Source organism: Hylobates moloch, unplaced genomic scaffold (assembly GCF_009828535.3).
Source record: "Hylobates moloch isolate HMO894 unplaced genomic scaffold, HMol_V3 SCAFFOLD_1, whole genome shotgun sequence".
Classification (NCBI taxonomy): Eukaryota; Metazoa; Chordata; class Mammalia; order Primates; family Hylobatidae; genus Hylobates; species Hylobates moloch.
The window spans coordinates 100063078-100080371 of record NW_026652276.1 but is presented as its reverse complement, the minus strand read 5'-3'; the positions used below and the strand labels follow the sequence as shown (position 1 = coordinate 100080371).

The 17294-nt window shown below is 52.5% G+C and overlaps 2 protein-coding genes across 4 annotated transcripts in view; both read right to left on the bottom strand.

The window, feature by feature from the left end:
* Positions 1 to 17294, bottom strand: part of COL26A1 (collagen type XXVI alpha 1 chain) — a 553406-nt gene that overhangs the window by 480633 nt on the left and 55479 nt on the right. The gene's annotated exons all lie outside the window — the stretch shown is intronic.
* On the bottom strand, positions 12964 to 17045 carry TRIM56 (tripartite motif containing 56). Of its 2 annotated transcripts, none has more exons than XM_032756102.2 (3): positions 16978 to 17045; positions 15378 to 15531; positions 12964 to 15233 (listed from the first exon to the last, which is right to left on the bottom strand). In XM_032756102.2, exon 3 carries the CDS (start codon positions 15230 to 15232, stop codon positions 12965 to 12967), a length of 2268 nt encoding a protein of 755 aa, XP_032611993.1. In that variant the 5' UTR covers position 15233; positions 15378 to 15531; positions 16978 to 17045; the 3' UTR covers position 12964. The 2 variants fall into 2 exon arrangements, with proteins under 2 accessions (XP_032611993.1, XP_032611994.1); XM_032756103.2 differs by lacking the exon at positions 16978 to 17045 and adding an exon at positions 16568 to 16840.

The window sequence follows — 17294 nt, the reverse complement described above, 5'->3', positions numbered from 1 at the left end:
TTGTATTTTTAGAAGAGATGATGTTTTACCATGTTGACCAGGGTGGTCTTGAACTCCTGACCTCAAATGATCTGCCCGCCTGGCCCTCCTAAAGTGCTGGGATTACAGGCGTGAGCCACCACACCCAACCCCTGTTCACATTTCTGTGGATTTCCTGCTGCCTGGAGCTGAGCTTGTAGGGACAGCTCTGCCCACCCCAAAACCCCTCTGCTCCAAGACACACCTCCCTCTGAAGACCAGTTCTGCAGGTAGAGGGCAGGGGGTGCCAGGCCCAGGAGCCTCCGGCCAGCTTGAACCCAGACCCACTCTCCTTCCACCTCACCTGCCCGGTCCTACGCTGCCTCTGTGTCTCTGTGAACTCCCTGTTTTCCCACCAGGAAAAAATCTTAGCTGAGGGGAAACTGTACCTCAGGGCACAGATATATTTTGTGGGATGGAATGAGGTCACATGTGAAGTTGGTTGGCAGGGAAATAGAGAAATACCCTGGGCAAATTAAGTCGGGTGTGGCATTCCCGGAAGGTCTCTCGTGCAGACCCCTAGGGTGTGGTGAAGTTGGCCCAGGAGTAGCCACGTGGACTTTCACCTCTGCCTAACTACTGGTGACCTTGTTGCATAATCTCTCTAGCCTCACCTTCCTCATGGTTTTTTTGTTTGTTTGTTTTTGAGACAGAGTCTTGCTCTGTCACCAGGCTGGAGTGCAGTGGCGTGATCTCAGTTCACTGCAATCTCCACCTCCCGGGTTCAAGCAATTCTCCTGCCTCAGCCTCCCGAGTAGCCAGGATTACAAGCGTCTGCCACCACATCCAGCTTATTATTATTATTTTTTTTTTGAGACGGAGTCTCGCTCTGTCGCCCAGGCTGGAGTGCAGTGGCGCAATCTCGGCTCACTGCAAGCTCCGCCTCCCGGGTTCACGCCATTCTCCTGCCTCAGCCTCTCCAAGTAGCTGGGACTACAGGCGCCCGCCACCATGCCTGGCTAATTTTTTTTTTTTGTATTTTTAGTAGAGATGGGGTTTCACTGTGGTCTCGATCTCCTGACCTCGTGATCCGCCCGCCTCGGCCTCCCAAAGTGCTGGGATTACAAGCGTGAGCCACCGCGCCCGGCCCAGCTTATTTTTTTTTGTATTTTTAGTACAGACAGGGTTTCACCATATTGGCCAGTCTGGTCTCGAACTCCTGACCTTGTGATCCTCCCACCTTGGCCTCCTAAAGTGCTGGGTTTACAGGTGTGAACCACCACATCCTGCCTATTTCTTTGGTTGTTTGTTTTTGAGACAGGGTCTAGCTCTGTAGCCCAGGATGGAGTGCAGTGGTATAGTCATGGCTTGTTGCAGCCTCAACCTCCCAGACTCAGATGATCCTCCCAATTCAGCCTCCCAAGTAGCTGAGACTACAGGTATACGCCACAAGACCTGGCTAATTTTTTGTATTTTCTGTAGAGATAGGATTTTGCCATGTTGCCCAGGCTGGTCTCAAACTCTGGGCTCAAGCGATACACTGGCTTTGGCCTCCCAAAGTGCTAGGATTATCCGCACGAGCCACCACACCCAGCTACCTTCCTCATCTTTAAAACGAGGATGGTCAGGAGCGGTGGCTCACGCCTGTAATCCCGGCACTTTGGGAGGCTGAGGCGGGTGGACCACTTGAGGTCAGGAGTTTGAGAGCAGCCTGACCAACATGGTGAAATCCCATCTGTACTAAAAATACAAAAATTAGCCGGGTGTGGTGGCACATGTCTGTAATCCCAGCTACTTGGAAGGCTGAGTCAGGACAATCGCTTGAACCTGGGGGGCAGAGGTTGCAGTGAGCAGAGATCGCACCACTGCACTCCAGCCTGGGCGAAAGAGCGAAACTCCATCTCAAAAAAAAAATAAATAAATAAAATGGGGATGGAAGTGATAGCCCCCCGCATAGAATTCCTGAGAGGACTAAAAGAGAACCCATGTGGTATGCATCGCAGGCAGAAAGGGTCCTGGCTGGGAGGAAATGTACACTGCATCCCACTCTCATTGCTGCATGCATTCACTCATTTACTCATTCAGCATGTACTATATATAGCCCAGGGACTATTCCGGACCTATCAGTGAACAAAACAAAGTCCCCCGTCCTCATGGGGCTTGCATTCTACAGGGGATGAAAATCGGTACCAATAAGCAGAATACAAAATGAAAGGGTAGAGTATGTTAGAAGGTTAGGGAGGTATGGAAAAATAAAAAGCCCAGCAGGGAGGGGTTATTATCTTTCTGTTTGTTTTGATTTGAGACAGGGTCTCGCTTTGTCACCCAAGCTGGAGTACAGTGGTACAATCTCAGTTTACTGCAACCTCCACCTACCAGGATCCTCCTGCTCTCAGCCTCCCAAGTAGCTGGGATTATAAGTGCACTCAACCACATCCAGCTAATTTTTAAACTTTTTGTAGAGATGGTGTCTCGCTATACTGCTCAGGTTGGTCTCAAACTCCTGGGTTCAAGCAATCCTCCTTCCTTGGCCTCCCAAAGCTCTGGGATGACAGGCATGAGCCACTGAGCTTAAATAACTTCATTCTTACTCATGTCTCCCTTCCAAGGAAAGGAATAATATAATAAATCTCTTTTGCAGAAGGGTCTCACCCCCTCAATAGAGTTGCTACCTGCCCTGGAGTGTATATGTGATCTGAACGAAAGTGACTAGGCTTTAGCATACATTCACTCATTTGTTATTTCCACCAATAGACATCTCCAAAATACCTGATTATGGAGTGCCCACTATGAGTTAGAAGCCCTTGTCCTCCTGAAGGGTTTTGTAGGCAGGGAAAGAGCTGCATGTGAACAATCTAAGTTAGGCAGTGAAGCCGGGCATGGTGGCTCATGCCTGTAATCCCAGTACTCTGGGAGGCTAAGGCGGGCAGATCACTAGAGGTCAGGAGTTCCAGACCAGCCTGGCCAACATAGCGAAACCCCGTCTTTACTAAAAATAGAAAAAATAGCTGGGCATGGTGGCGGGCGCCTGTAATTCCAGCTACTCGGGAGGCTGAGGCAGGAGAATCACTTGGACCTGGGAGATAGAGGTTGCAGTGAGCTGAGATTGCACCACTGCATTCCAGCCTGGATGACAGAGACTGTCTCAAAAAAAAAAAAAAAGTTAGATGATGATCAGAGCTGCCAGGCATGGCAGGCAGGCATTGCTGGAGGCAGTGAGGTCTGTGTGTGTGCCTCACTCTGCGGCCTCGTGCCGCCAGCCCCTCTCTGGACCCAGGGGTCTGCTGCACCTTGGCTTGCTTTGGCTGTTTTCTTCTAATGAGTGAATAAGTGGATGGACTGTCCCTAACCTATGATCACGGGAGGCAACATAGATACGGCTATTTCTAAGTGTGAAGAAATGTTTTCTGAGTTGATCCCTGAGCAAAAATATCAACCCCTGAGAGACCCATTCCCCAGCCCCCAGGAGCAGGGAAGGACGTTGTGGCCATCTGCCCAGCCATGTACCCGGCCTGCGCCACGTCCCTCCTTCTCCTCTTCTCTGGCATGGGCTTCGTTGCTGTCCTTGGGAGGCCAATCTAACCCCCGGAAATAGTGAAGAGGAGGGAGGAGCAGAGTCTCTTGTTGCAGATACGGCTGCTCACCAAGGCTGTGGGGAGCAGACGTGACCCCTGCATTTCTGGGGCTGTGACTGCACCAGTGCAAAGGAGGAGAGATCAGGTCTGAGGGCGGAGGCTTGGCCACATGGCTAAGAACCTGAGGCTCGTGTGTGTTCGACCGCAGAGGCAGATGCTCCACCTTGAGGTTAGGAGCTGGGAACAGGCCGTTCTCCCTACAGTCACCGCTCACATGGACCACAGCGATCTCTCCTGCCACCGGCCCCCTCAGCTGCTGACTCATGCTCCCCAGGGTTGGCAGAGGCGCCGGTCCAACTGGCTGAGTCATCAGAGGATGAATTGCAGAATTCTTATTCAGGCTGTCACCGGCAGCCGAGGGCCCTCTCCCCCGCCAAGCCATTCAAAGCATTCCCTCCCCGCTTGTCATTGTGTCTCTGTCTCCATCTCCGTCTTGAGGGCCTTGAACAGGATGCCAGCAGGGTGCATGGTGCGTCTCTGAGCACCCCCCTTAGGTCAAAATTCCAGACCTCTCCTAATAGGGACTGGGGCCTGGTTTATTAGCATGGGGCAGCATCTCAGATCTTTTTTTTTTTTTTTTTCTTTTTTTTCGAGACGGAGTTTCACTGTTGTTACCCAGGCTGGAGTGTAATGGTGCGATCTTGGCTCACTGCAACCTCCGCCTCCCGGGTTCAAGCAATTCTCCTGCCTCAGCCTGCCGAGTAGCTGGGATTACAGGCATGCGACACCACACCTAGCTAATTTTGTATTTTTAGTAGAGACAAGGTTTCACCATGTTAGTCAGGCTGGTCTTGAACTCCCAATCGCAGGTGATCTGCCCACCTTGGCCTCCCAAAGTGCCAGGATTATAGGCGTGAGCCACTGTGCCCGGCTTAGCATCTCAGATCTTATTTCATCCACTCACTCATCTTATAAATGAGGAAACAGAGATACAGATAGGCTCAAGTGACCCGGCCAGGATTTGAGCTGCTTGAGAAGGCAGAGAACTGGGCATTGGATGCTAGGAAGGGCAGCTTTGGAGTCAGACAATTCTCAGTCTAAATTGAAATCGACTTATTCTGAGCAAGCCTCACCAAGCCTCGGTGGGTTTTCTCATCTGTAACAGAATGTGAAGGCTTCCGGGAGTCAATGGATGGGTAGCAGGCGAAGGCAAGATCTCAGCCACTGCTATCGGATCTCCTGTATTTGATGGGGAGGCCAGAGGCGGAGATCATCCCTCTTCCTCTTTGGGAAAACTTGGAGGGGAGAGGAAGGAGGCTTTTTGGGGGGCTCTTGGGTACCAGATTAGGGGAGTGGGTTTGGCCAGTAGGCAGATGTTCCTAGAACCCCCGCCCCTGCAGGAAGGACCCCAGATGCCACATGCTGGAAAGTACCCACAGATGCAGCCGGATGCGGCGGCTCACGCCTGTAATTCCAGCACTTTGGGAGGACAAGGCGGGCAGATCACAAGGTCAGGAGTTGGGGACCAGCCTGGCTAATATGGTGAAACCTCATCTCTACTTAAAATACAAAAATTAGCAGGGGATGGTGGTGGGTGCCTGTAATCTCAGCTACTTGAGGGACTGAGACAGGAGAATCATTTGAGCCCTGGAGGTTGAGGCACCACTGCCCTCCAGCCTGGGCAACGAAGTGAGACCCTGTCTCAAAAAACAAAATAAAAAATAAAAAAAGGGGGCCAGGTGAGGTGGCTCACGCCTGTAATCCTAGCACTTTGGGAGGACAAGGCGGGCAGATCACAAGGTCAGGAGTTGGAGACCAGCCTGGCTAATATGGTGAAACCTCATCTCTACTTAAAATACAAAAATTAGCAGGGGATGGTGGTGGGTGCCTGTAATCTCAGCTACTCGGGAGGCTGAGGCAGGAGAATCGCTTGAACCTAGGAGGCAGAGATTGCAGTGAACTGAGATTACGCCACTGCACTCCAGCCTGGATGACAGAGACTCCGTCTCAAAAAATAAAAATAAAAAAAATAAAAAAAGGAAGGTACCCACGGATGCTTGTTTGGCTCCCGCAAACTCAAAAACAGACAAAGCCCCATGTGGTGGGCACAGCCACCATGACCTGGGTCCCTCATGCACTTCCTGCACATCACACCTGCCTGTGCCCAGGTGGAGCCCTGCACGGGCCAGATCACCTGCTGGCTCCCACCCAGGGTTGGCCTGGAAGGTGCATGCTTCTGCAATGTCCCCAAGGAAACTGTGTGGCCACCCTGGGACCTACCTACCATTGGGTGGCTTTGATGACCTGATTTCCTTCACTATCTGGGCCTGGTTGTTAAAGATTCCCCGTATCCAGCTGGGCGCGGCAGCTCACGCCTGTAATCCCAGCACTTTGGGAGGCTGAGGCGGGCGGATCACTTGAGGTCAGGAGTTCGAGACCAGCCTGGTCAACATGGTGAAACCCCATCCCTACCAAAAATACAAAAATTAGCCGGGTGTGTTGGCACGTGCTTATAATCCCAGCTACTTGAGAGGCTGAGGCAGGAGAATCGCTTGAACCTGGGAGGTGGAGGTTGTAGTGAGCCGAGATCGTGCCACTGCACTCCAGCCTGGACGACAAGAGCAAAACTCCATCTCAAAAAAAAAAAGATTCCCCGTATCCATAAACCCTTCTGAGAAAAGTTTCCAATTTTTCAAAATAACTTTATTAAGAAACAGAGGAAAGATACAAAATTCCCATCTGAGAAAGGTTCCCATTTTTCAAAAGAACTTTATTAAGAAACAGGAAAGATAGAAAATCCATAACCAAAGGAATTGAAGAGTTTACAGCACACTGGGTTTACCCCATGGCAACGTAGAGAAATGGGCTTGGCTGGCGCTCAGTCACTAGGCACCGACGCCCTGATTCCTCATCTTCAACCCAGTGTCTCTTGGTCGCTAAGCCAACCAGTTCCAACTCTCTCTGCAGACAAGTCAGGCTGCCCTCCCAAACCTTCCAAAACCTCCTTCCTAATCTCTTTATATACAGGCCCTCTTCTATCTGGTCCCTAAGATTTCTCACCCAGCACCTCAGGTGAGATCTTGTCTGATGTTGCTGTACTTTGTACACTGCTCCAATCACAGGAGTCTGCAGTTTCTAGAAAATCTATTTTTGCTCCTGTCCTAATCCATTTCATAAACTGCATTCACAATCCAGTTGGGTAGTCTAATTTTGCTACCTTCGGTCAAGTTACCTACTTTCCCAAGTCTGGATCTGAACTTGGTCTTTCTCCTGCTAACAACATCTTCCTGGGTACTCTCTCTGGCAGTTCTCTGCCCCAGCTCATCCAAGACCTTCTCCCCAGTACAGAAGTCCACACCCCTTTCCAATCTCCCACTTAATTTATGGGATAGCCCTAGTTCTCTGCTTACCTTTCAAGGAGAGACAATCAGAGACCTTGATCTTGGCACTCACCTGTCCAACCCTGCCCAGCTTAGGTCACCAACCTCATCAATTTCCTTGCAAAACTTTTGACTTCTGCCTTGGACGTTCGCCCCTTAGAATTTTATTTCTGCAGATTTAGAATATGGCATTGCTTTATAGATACCGTAATAATAAGGCTATAATGGAAGGAGAGCTACTCCCTTTCCAAATGATATTTTCTCTAAACTCTCAAAAGATTGGGCCGCTCTTGCCACTTTTCACTTTTTCTAAATGTCTACGGTTATGGGTCCTTAACTAATATGGTCTGATTCTTAGCTGGCTTTTAGGAATGGCATTACATTTCAGCAAGCTGGCCATTGGTCCCTTCTATTCCTGAAGTCACAAGATAAGGCTTCTTGAAGTAACTGCTGGAAAGCAAAACAAAATGGTCTCCTCTAAAGGAGAAGCTGATTTGCAGGAAGCTCTACTCGGGTGTTCCAGAGCTTTCACTCACAACACATGTACCTAATATCCTCATACACGCTTTTGCTGATGGAGGGGTATCAGGTGGGTACAAGTCAGTTGAACCTTTTCCTAACCGATACCTTGGATTTGAGCTTTATGGCGTCCGAAATACTTCTCTACATTTCTCATCCAGTCCTCACAGCAGCTTTGTGAAGTGGGCATGTGGATGTCATTATCCCAATGTTACTGATGTACAAACTGAGGCTCAGAGAGGTTAAGGCACTAGACCAAGATCACACAGCTGTTTAATACAGAGTCAGCACTCAACCCGGGTGTCTGCTCCCTCATTCTCTTCCCATTTCTTGACACCAAGAATACAAAAGAGGTTTTCTACTTCCCTCTTCCCTACCCAAACAGGATTTTCTTTTCACTGGTCCATCCATGCACAACCTAGTCAGTTCCGAACAGGAAAAGGAACAGTCTATCAAGTTAATTGTCACAATCCCAGGTGTGGTGCAGTGGGCTGGGGTGAAACATTTTGCTGTATCTTTCATGATGTTCCTGATTTCTCTCTCTTTTTTTTTTCTTTTTGAGACAGGGTCTCACTCTGTTGCCCAGGCTGGAGTGCAGTGGTACGATCTCAGCTCACTGCAACCTCTGCCTCCCGGGCTCAAGCGATTCTCCCACCTCAGCCTCCTGAGTAGCTGGGATTACAGGCATGCGCCACCACGCCTGGCTAATTTTTGTATTTTTAGTAGAGACGAGGGTTTCTACTAAACCATGTTGGCCAGGTTTGTCTAGAACTCCTGACTTCAGGTCATCCACCCGCCTCAGCCTCCCTAAGTGCTGGGATTACAAGCATGTTCCTGGTCTCTGTATCTGCGATATAACTGAGAACTCTGCCTTAGTCCTGAGCAGGGCTTTCTATCAGGTCCCCAGGCCACTCAGTTACGGTGTTGGAGATTTTACCTCCAAATTATGCTCAATGCGACACTTCCCATCCATGTTTCTCACTTTTCCAGTGTCCTCTGCTGCTCCCACCCCCCTTACCTCTTTACGAAGAAAACTTAATATTTCCCTCCATCTTACAATGCCCTGTGGATTCTTACAGCTTCCCTAGAAGCCACTTGGCGTCCCCATCTCCAGGGCGCCTGTGGGACTATCTTCTTGCAGCCAGGTGACGTTTCATTTCTGAAGGTCTCTATTCTTGTTTTGCCCCCTGGGTGGGCCACGTGGCTAGAATCATTTCACCAGCCAGGACCGCTGCCCATGGCTCCCACGCAACCCCAGAGAGCTGCTGTTTCCACCCCAAGGTTTGCGATCCCCTACAGTACACGGTTCCCAGTTACCCCCTCCACATGCACAGAAGCGGGACGCCCCGATCTCATCTCTCCCTCTTCTTTTTTCCCCCCTTAAGAAACCAGGTCTCGCTCTGTCACTCAGGCTGGAGTGCAGTGGCACAATCAGAGCTCACTGCAGCCTTGAACTCCTGGGCTCGAGCAATCTTCTGCCTCAGCCTCCCAAGCAGCTGGGACTACGGGTGCATGCCACCACCTCTGGCTAATTTTTAAAATTTTTTGTAGAAATGGGGTCTTGCTATGTTGCCCAGCCTAGTCTTGAACTCCTGGCCTCAAGTCATTCTCCTGCCTTGGCCACGCAAAGTGCTGAGATAACAGGAGTGACCACTGCACCTGGCTCAGTCTCATTTTTTTTTTTTTTTTTGGACGCGGAGCCCAGCCTTGGGAGGCAGATGCTGAACCGTGTCCACAGTGCCCCCTACTGGAGATTCCCCACAAGCCGAGGTTTTGGAGGTGGGAAAGCTTTGGAGAGTCATACCATTGTCTCATCCCTGTCTAGATATTAATTCACTTCACAGACATTCACTGAGCACCTACTATGAGCTATCACAGTGCTGGCTCTGCAGACAGAGCTGCAATGAAGACAGACACCGTTCCCCCTCCCCCTCCCCCTGCCCCCATGTAGCTGATCCCTATTCTAGTTGGTCCCATAGAAACTCCACTTGGTTTCCAGTTGGTCTGAGTTATTTGGTGAACTCAACAAAGCTTCCCCCGCCTTCCAGATACTCCACGATAATTTGATCACCTGGCAGGGGGGACCCCGACCTTTGCAAACCTTCCCAGAGCGGTTCCTTGGTCTGCCACCCTGCCCCATCCTCCCTGGCTCCTGCCTCTTCTCTCATAGGACAATCTCATTCGTTCTGGCACCTTCATTCTCAAACGCAGTAGTTATTGAGTATTACTTATAAAGGTGTATTTCCTTGAAGCAAATAATCAAGCATGTATGTTATGTAATGGATAATAAAAACTGAAGTAGAAATGTACACATATGAATAATAGCACAAAATAATGAAAAACAAACAAAAAATGAAACAAAAAACCCCAATCTCCCAAATTAATGACTATTTACAAATTCTGAACCTATTTCTACTCAGTAATTATTTAGACAGATGTTTCCCTTGTTACTATTTGATCATAATTCCTGATTCTCCGTTTTTGAGGAGTATGACTGTATCACGTAACTATTTCTTCTCAATAATTTTCATAGTTGTCATACATAAAGAAAGGCTCATTCCCCTAATAAACCACAATCTAGTTAGCTGTCACCCTGCAGCTGAACAGTTTCCAGTTCTTGACTGTAATATGCAGAGCAGCCTCAAACGTCTGTATGCAAATATTTTTTCTCTTACATTATTTTCCCGGAATGTATTCCCCAAAGTGAGACAACTGATTCTTATAATCATTTTTGTCATTCTTGCAAAGTCTTGCCAAATTATTCTCCAGGAAGCATCATTTTTATAGTGCCAGGAGTCTATTTCTCCACAAGATTTCTCACCCATTTATTTAACATTCATTTTTGACCAATGCAAATGGATTTAATTAATTAATTATTTATTTTTTGAGACGGAGTCTTACTGTGACACCCAGGCTGGAGTGCAATGGTGTGAACTCGGCTCACTGCAACCTCTGCCTCCCAGGTTCAAGCGATTCTCCTGCCTCAGCCTCCCGAGTAGCTGGAATTACAGGCATGCGCCACCATGCCCGGCTGTTTTCGGTATCTTTAGTAGAGACAGGGTTTCGCCATATTGGCCAGGGTGGTCTCAAACTCCTGGCCTCAACCGATCTGCCTGCCTTGGCCTCCCAAAGTTCTGGGATCACAGGCGTGAGCCACCGCATCCAGCCTTTCTTTTTTTAAAAAAAATTATTATTATTTTTCATTTTACTAGTCCTTGCCTGCATACGTTTCTTCCAGGGTACAGAGCTTATGTGCTTCTTTGACCAAATACTGTTCTAGTCACTGCATGTATTAGAGACCAAGGTTTTCCTCGTCAAATCAATTCTACATGGTTTTCCCATCTTCTTGGTTTTCTTTCTTTCTTTTCTTTTTTTTTTTTTTTTTTTTTTTTTTTTTGAGATGGAGTTTCGTTCTTGTTACCCAGGCTGGAGTGCAATGGTGCCATCTCAGCTCACTGCAACCTCCGCCTCCTGGGTTCAAATGATTCTCCTGCCTCAGCCTCCCAAGTAGCTGGGATTACAGGGGCACCACACCACGCCCGGCTAATTTTTGTATTTTTAGTAGAGATGGGGTTTCTCCATGTTGGCCAGGCTGGTCTCGAACTCCTGACCTCAGGTGATCCACCCACCCCAGCCTCCCAGAGTGCTGGGATTACAGGCGTGAGTCACCGTGCCTGGCCCTTGGTTTTCTTATAATCTTCATTATTCTTTGCTGTGCCTACCTTTGTAATTTTTAGATAATGGAATATGTCCGCCTGGACTTTGATGATGTCCCGCATTGTTTCAATAAACAAGAAATGGTTTTTCCCAGAAAGGGATTTTCTTTTCCCTCTACCTATGCCCTGCACATTCCATCTGGACTTGTTCAAAATCCCGCTGGTTCCCACGAATGCTCCACTGTCCACAGTCCCCACATTAAGACCCCCTTCTGCCATCTCTCAACAGCCTCTGGCTAAAAACATTCTCCAAGCCTACTTGCCTCCTCAATTCCACCACTGCTACCACTTATGAAAAGGTCCGGTGGTCACAGCCCACCTCCGACGGGTTCCTCCCTTCTCGTTTGACGCCTCTATCCATCGCAGCCCCATTGCACCTTCCAGGTTTTCTTAGCACCTCCGAGTTCCACTTGGCCGCAGGCTTTAGCTGTTTCCCCAGCAATAGTGGCCCACAGAGGACAAATTCCTTCACCCCCTAGTTTAGCCAAGTCAAGGCCAACATATCTCAAAGGAATTTTGCTGGAAAACGAAGAGAAGGCAACACATAGACCCTGGGAAATGGAAAGACACCGAAACAGAAGCGTTGGAGCCTAGAGATTTTTCTGTCCTATGTACCTCTTCCCTCAGACTGGCTCCGTGGCTGCGTGGAGGGCTCCCCTGCTCTGATACTCATAACTTGTTATTTATTTATTTATTTATTTATTTATTAACACTTGATCTTAGCTGAGAAGTGATGGATAACCTGCTTTTTCTGTTGTTTCTGTTTGTTTTTTTTTTCGAGACGGGGTCTGGAATGCAGTGGTGTGATCACAGCTCACTGCAGCCTCAAACTCCTGGGCTCAAGGGATCCTCCCACCTCAGCCTCCTGAGTAGCTAGGTTGAAAGGCATATGCTACTACACGCAGCTAATTTTTAAAATTTTTAATCTTTTGTAGAGATGGGGTCTCGCTATGTTGCCCAGGCTGGTCTCAAACTCCTGGCCTCAAGCGATCCTCCTGCCACGGACTCCCAAAGTGCTGGGATTACAGGCATGAGCCACTGCACCTGGCAGAGCCTGTTTTTTTTTTTTTAATACTTAATCTTAGCCAAAAGGCTGAGAAGTGATGGAGAACGTGGATTTTTGGACATGAATTCTGTTGGGTTTGGTTTTCCAGTAGCCTATTCTCTTCGCAGCCTTTGAGCCTAACACCTCTCTGGCCCCAGCTGCTGTCTGCACTTGCAGACCCTCCCGCAAGCCCACCCTGTACTACTGCCCGGGGATGCCGTGATCATAGGAGCATCCTGCCTGTGGCTGGCAGAAGAGGCCATTCACTGCCCATTCGAAATCTCAGGCCTCCTCTGACTCTGTAGGACCCTGTGCCCGTCCAGGGCAGGCCGGGGTCTCAGCTCTGTTCCCCAATGCACACGCCTGACCCACCCTGGGCCCTTCTTGGCCCCAAGACTCTCCCTCGGCTACTCTATCAGGAATGGTTTTGAAGAATGCAAATCAGGACAGGCTCACAAACCTCAGAAACCTAAACTATATAGCAGCGGCGGTGGTGGCAGCAGCCACTCACAAAAAGCAAGAGGCAGGTGAACTCCCAGCATCGCCTGCCACCCACCTGCCTCCTCTGCTTCTGAGAGTTCAGGTCACGCCACCACCTTGGTCCCTATTCTCACACACTAGAAGACAGGTTAGCAGTTTGGCACTCCATGTTGAAAAGTTGCCAACCCCTGCCCTTCAGGAAAATGTCCTCGGCCGCCACCTCCCACGGACAGATCTGCCTCCTTCCTGCCCTCTCCCTCCCCCCTTCCTCCCACCCTAGTCCTAGCCCCTTTAACTGTCGGGAGAACGGACCCGAAAGACGTGGATGGTCCCGTTACTGAGGGACACGACCAGGTACCTGCCATCCACCATGGTGGTAACCCGGGGCTTTTCCAGGCCGTGGTAGGCTGTCAGGAAGTCTCCAAGGAGGGACCCCTTCGGGTCCAGGATCACCACCTTGTTGACTTCTCGAAGGGTCAGGAAGATGTAGCCCTTCTTATCCACAGACACGGAGCCCGGCTGGCAGCCATGCAGGCCTGGCCCCTTGTACTCCCCAACCACCTGGCCCAGCCCATCACAGATTACCACACTATTCTGCTGCCAATCCGACCCCACGAAATGCCCCTGGGGGCTGGTGGTTAGAAACACCAGCGCCCGCAGGCCCCGGCTGGACTTGCCCCCAGGAATGAACCGGGTGGCCAGGCTGCCTTCCATATTGTACACTTCCACGTGGCCCGCCACGCTGACGGCCACGCGGTCCCCGCTTGGCAGTGCCGCCACCGCGTGGCTGGCCTGGGAAAGGCTCAGGGCCCTGCGCCACTGCACCTCGCCGTCGGGGTCGATGAGATAGAGCCGTGCGCCAGCGGAGAAGGCCACGGCGCTCTGCAGGGCGGCAACGCTGCAAGGGGAGCAGCCCTCAGGGACCGGCACTGTGCCCTTGTAGTCGCCGTTGAGGGAGAAGCGTTTCAGTGCCCGGTTCTGCTCATCCGCCACCAGGATCTCCCGGGGACCGAAGGGACAGAGCCCGGTGATCCTGGGGGACCGCTTGTCTCCAGGCATCCGCGTGGGGAAACTGCAGGAAAAGATGGGTCTGGGAAGGAGGCCAGAGCCGTCCAGGTTCGGCCCCAGGGCTGGGCTGGGCTCCCGGGAAATTGACTTGAGCCTGCCTTTGAACTTTTTCTTCTTGTTGGGTCTGCCACCCCTGTGGGGCTGGGGTCCTCCATCCTCGTGGGGTATCTGCGCCCTGTCCTCCTCCAAGGTCTGGGCTCCCTCTTCTCGGGTTGTCTGGGCTTTTTCCTCTTTGGGGGTATGGGCTCCATCTCTGGCCTGGGGCTGGACTCCACCCTGTCGCTCCGTCTTCGGCGCATCCTCCCTCAGGCTCTGGCTCTCCTCACCTCCCTGGATACCAGCTCCGTCTTTCCCACCATCCTTCTGGGGCTGCTGCTCCTCAAAGGACAGCCGAAGAAGGTGGCAGTTCTTGTCCAGGAGCCCAGGATGGAGCTCCAGCTGTGGGAGCAGGCAGGGGACCGGGCCCGGTGCCCAGGGGCAGCCCTGCAGCTGCCTGAGCCGCTGCGCGATGGCCCCTTCCAGGGAGAGGATCTCGGCCTCTCGCCCCAGGCTGAGTACCCGGCGGGCGAAGGCGGCTGCCGCCCTGGCCACCTGCTCCCGGCCCTCGAGTTCCGCCAGCCTCTCCCGAGCAGCTTCTTCGGCAGCCTCCACGTGGGCTCGTAGCTGCCCCAGCACCTCCTGCTTCTGGGCCAGCAGGGCTCGGAGGACGCCCTCAGCCGCCTCCTCCACCTGAGTCCCCACCCGGGCCGCCTGCTCCCGCAGCCGGGCTAGCGCCTCCTTCTCCACCCTCCGCGCCGCCTCCAGCTCCACCAGGTTATTGTCCACACCTGCCAGCAGTCCCTCCAGGCCCGGCCTCCGGGCACGCACAGCCTCGGCCAGAGGCAGGCAGGGGTGGTCCAGGTGGGGGTCTAGGCGGCACTCTCTGCACAGCAACTGCGAGCAGGGCTGGCACAGGAAGCGCAGTGCCTCCCCGGGGTGCTGGGGACACTGGGCCGCTTGGCGCTCCCGGGCCTCCTCATCATACCACCCCGCCCTGTAGCCCACCAGGTCCACCACGCGGTGGGTGTGGGTCTGGCGGGTGCAGCGGTGCCCGTCGGCACAGGCCTGGCACAAGTCGTCGGCACAGTCCAGGCACCGGGCGGTGGCCGGCCCCCCGGCGCTGGTGCCACCCACCAGGGGACACAGGGCACAGGCTGGCTTCCCAGCACGCAGGTCTCCACAGGCCCGGGCCTTCACCAGGTCCAGCAGCCCATTGACGAAGAAGTTGGTCTTGAAGGCGGCCACACCCTCGGGCGGCACAGGCACTGTCTCCCGGCACTCAGGGCAGCGGACGCGGCCGCCATCCGCCAGCTGGGCCAGGCAGTCCTGGCAGTAGGTATGCAGGCAGGGCAGTGTCTTGGGTGCCCGCAGCTGCTCCAGGCAGATTTTACAGGCCAGGAAGTCGCTGCTCAGGGCCTCTAGGAGGGAGGGTGAGGACCCGTGGGAAACCATGCTGCAGGCAGAGGCATCAGGATCAGAGTTGAGAACGCACCTTCACCAGCTCACCCTCTAGCTTCTACCGCCCGTCCTCAAGCCCCACGGGATCCCCAGGGTTAGGGGCTGACCCAAATGGCCGGGAAGGAACCTGAGGTCTCACCTGAATGGCCAGGAACTTCCTTCCAGTCTTCTGAGGCCTTGGGCCACTTGCTCTTGAGCTAAGGAGCTGCCCTCCTCCTTCTCCTCCTCCTCCTCCACTTTTGTGTGCACATCCAGCAAACGTAAAAGTGTCAATGCTACTTGTTGGGTCAGACCTGTGAGAAATGACAAGACCAGGAGTCCCTGACCTTAGCTAATAATCTAATCCTCAGTGTTCCCAGTCCACAGGCCTTGTGGCAAATGTGGTGCAAGCCCTCCTGTGTGCACAGGTACCGGGCTCCTGCTGTATAGGGTGCCAGGGTGCGAGGAGCAGGCAGTAAGGACACAGACGGGGATCCCAGTGGGCAGAGATGCCTAGGTCCTGCCAGTCGGGGTAGGATCTTGCAGTAGTTTAGGGGGCTTTAATCCTCCAAGCCCCATACACCTGCCTTCTTTTTATTTTATTTTACTTTTTAGCAATAGGGTCACCCTCTGTCACCCAGGCTGGAGTGCAGTGGCGCCATCATAGTTCACTGCAGCATCAAGCTCCTAGACTCAAGTCTTTTGAGTAGCTGGGAGTACAGGCATGTGCCACCACGCCCAGCCTTTTTTTTTTTTTTTTTCTTGAGACAGAGTCTCACTCTGTTGCCCAGGCTGGAGTGCAGTGGTGTGATCTTGGCTCACTGCAACCTCCACCTGCCAGGTTCAAGTGATTCTCCTGCCTCAGCCTCCCAAGTAGCTGTGATTACAGGTGTGCACCATCACACCCATCTAATTTTTGTATGTTTAGTAGAAGTGGAGTTTTGCCCTGTTGGCCAGGCTGGTCTTGAACTCCTGACCTCAGGTGATCCGCCCTCCTCGGTCTCCCAAAGTGCTGGGATTATAGGTGTGAGCCACCATGCCCAGGGGCCCAGCCCATTTTTTAAAAATTGCTACTTTTTATAGAGATGGGGTCTTGCTATGTTGCCCAGGCTGGTCTCCAACTCCTGGCCTCAGGCGATCCTCCCATCCCGGCCTCCCCAAAGCATTAGGATTACAGGCATGAGCCACCGTGCCCTCCTGGCCTTACACCCGTCTTCTGCTAGACCTGGGGCAGCATCGTGGGTGGTGGAGGCCCCACTTCCTACATCGAGCAGTTTCTAAAGCAGATTCTGGAGTGGGCAGAAAAAACGCCTAGGGGAAGGGCTGGTCCCCTTCCCGCTGCTGGCTCACCCTCCGATAGACTTGGCCTTGGCTTATCTCCTGGAGTCCCGTTCTTTTAGCTTTTCCTGCTGAATGCATTCCAGAAACCTCTGGAGGGAGGGAGTCCTGAGCTCCTGGCACAGTGGCTGAGACCTACTTGTTGGGCAGACTTGGTGGAATATCCCCTTTTCTGGAGCTGGAAGGAGACCTCAGAGAGTGGGACGGGGTCTTTCTTGTGGGGACGTGTGGCCAGGGAGCGGGAGGGAGGCCAGTGCAGTTTCTTGCCTGCCCTCTCCTCCTGCCTTCCGGGTGCCTCTTCGCCCCCCCCCCCCCACCCGCTTTCCCTCCCTTCCTCCTCCTCCCGCGCTCTCTCTCCACTCCCTTCCCCCTACTCCCTCCGCTCGGTCCTTCCTATAGCTGTGCCGCCCCCCACCCCTTACCTAGCCAGAGCTGATCTTGGCCTTTAGGATGGCGAGGGGGCCTGGGGCCTGGGGCCTGGAGGCCGCTGTTGCTGGGTGCCTGGAAAAGAAACAAAACTGAAACTAGTTGTACTTGTGGTGCAACTTCCGTCCCAGCCAGGGACACACCGACTCGCCTCGCACAGCCTCAGGCCCCGCCTTCCTCCCCACCAGGCCCTGTCCTCTCCCTCCGAGGCCCCCACCCCGGCAGGCAGCGGGCAGGCTTGGGCTGGAGTCCACCAGCCAGGTCGGCCTGTCAGTCCAGCCTCAGGGCTAAGTGTGTGTATGTCACAAACAGG

Coding starts and splice junctions, on each gene's coding strand:
- TRIM56 (XM_032756102.2), bottom strand. CDS start 15,232: ATGGTTTCCCACGGGTCCTCACCCTCCCTCCTAGAGGCCCTGAGCAGC.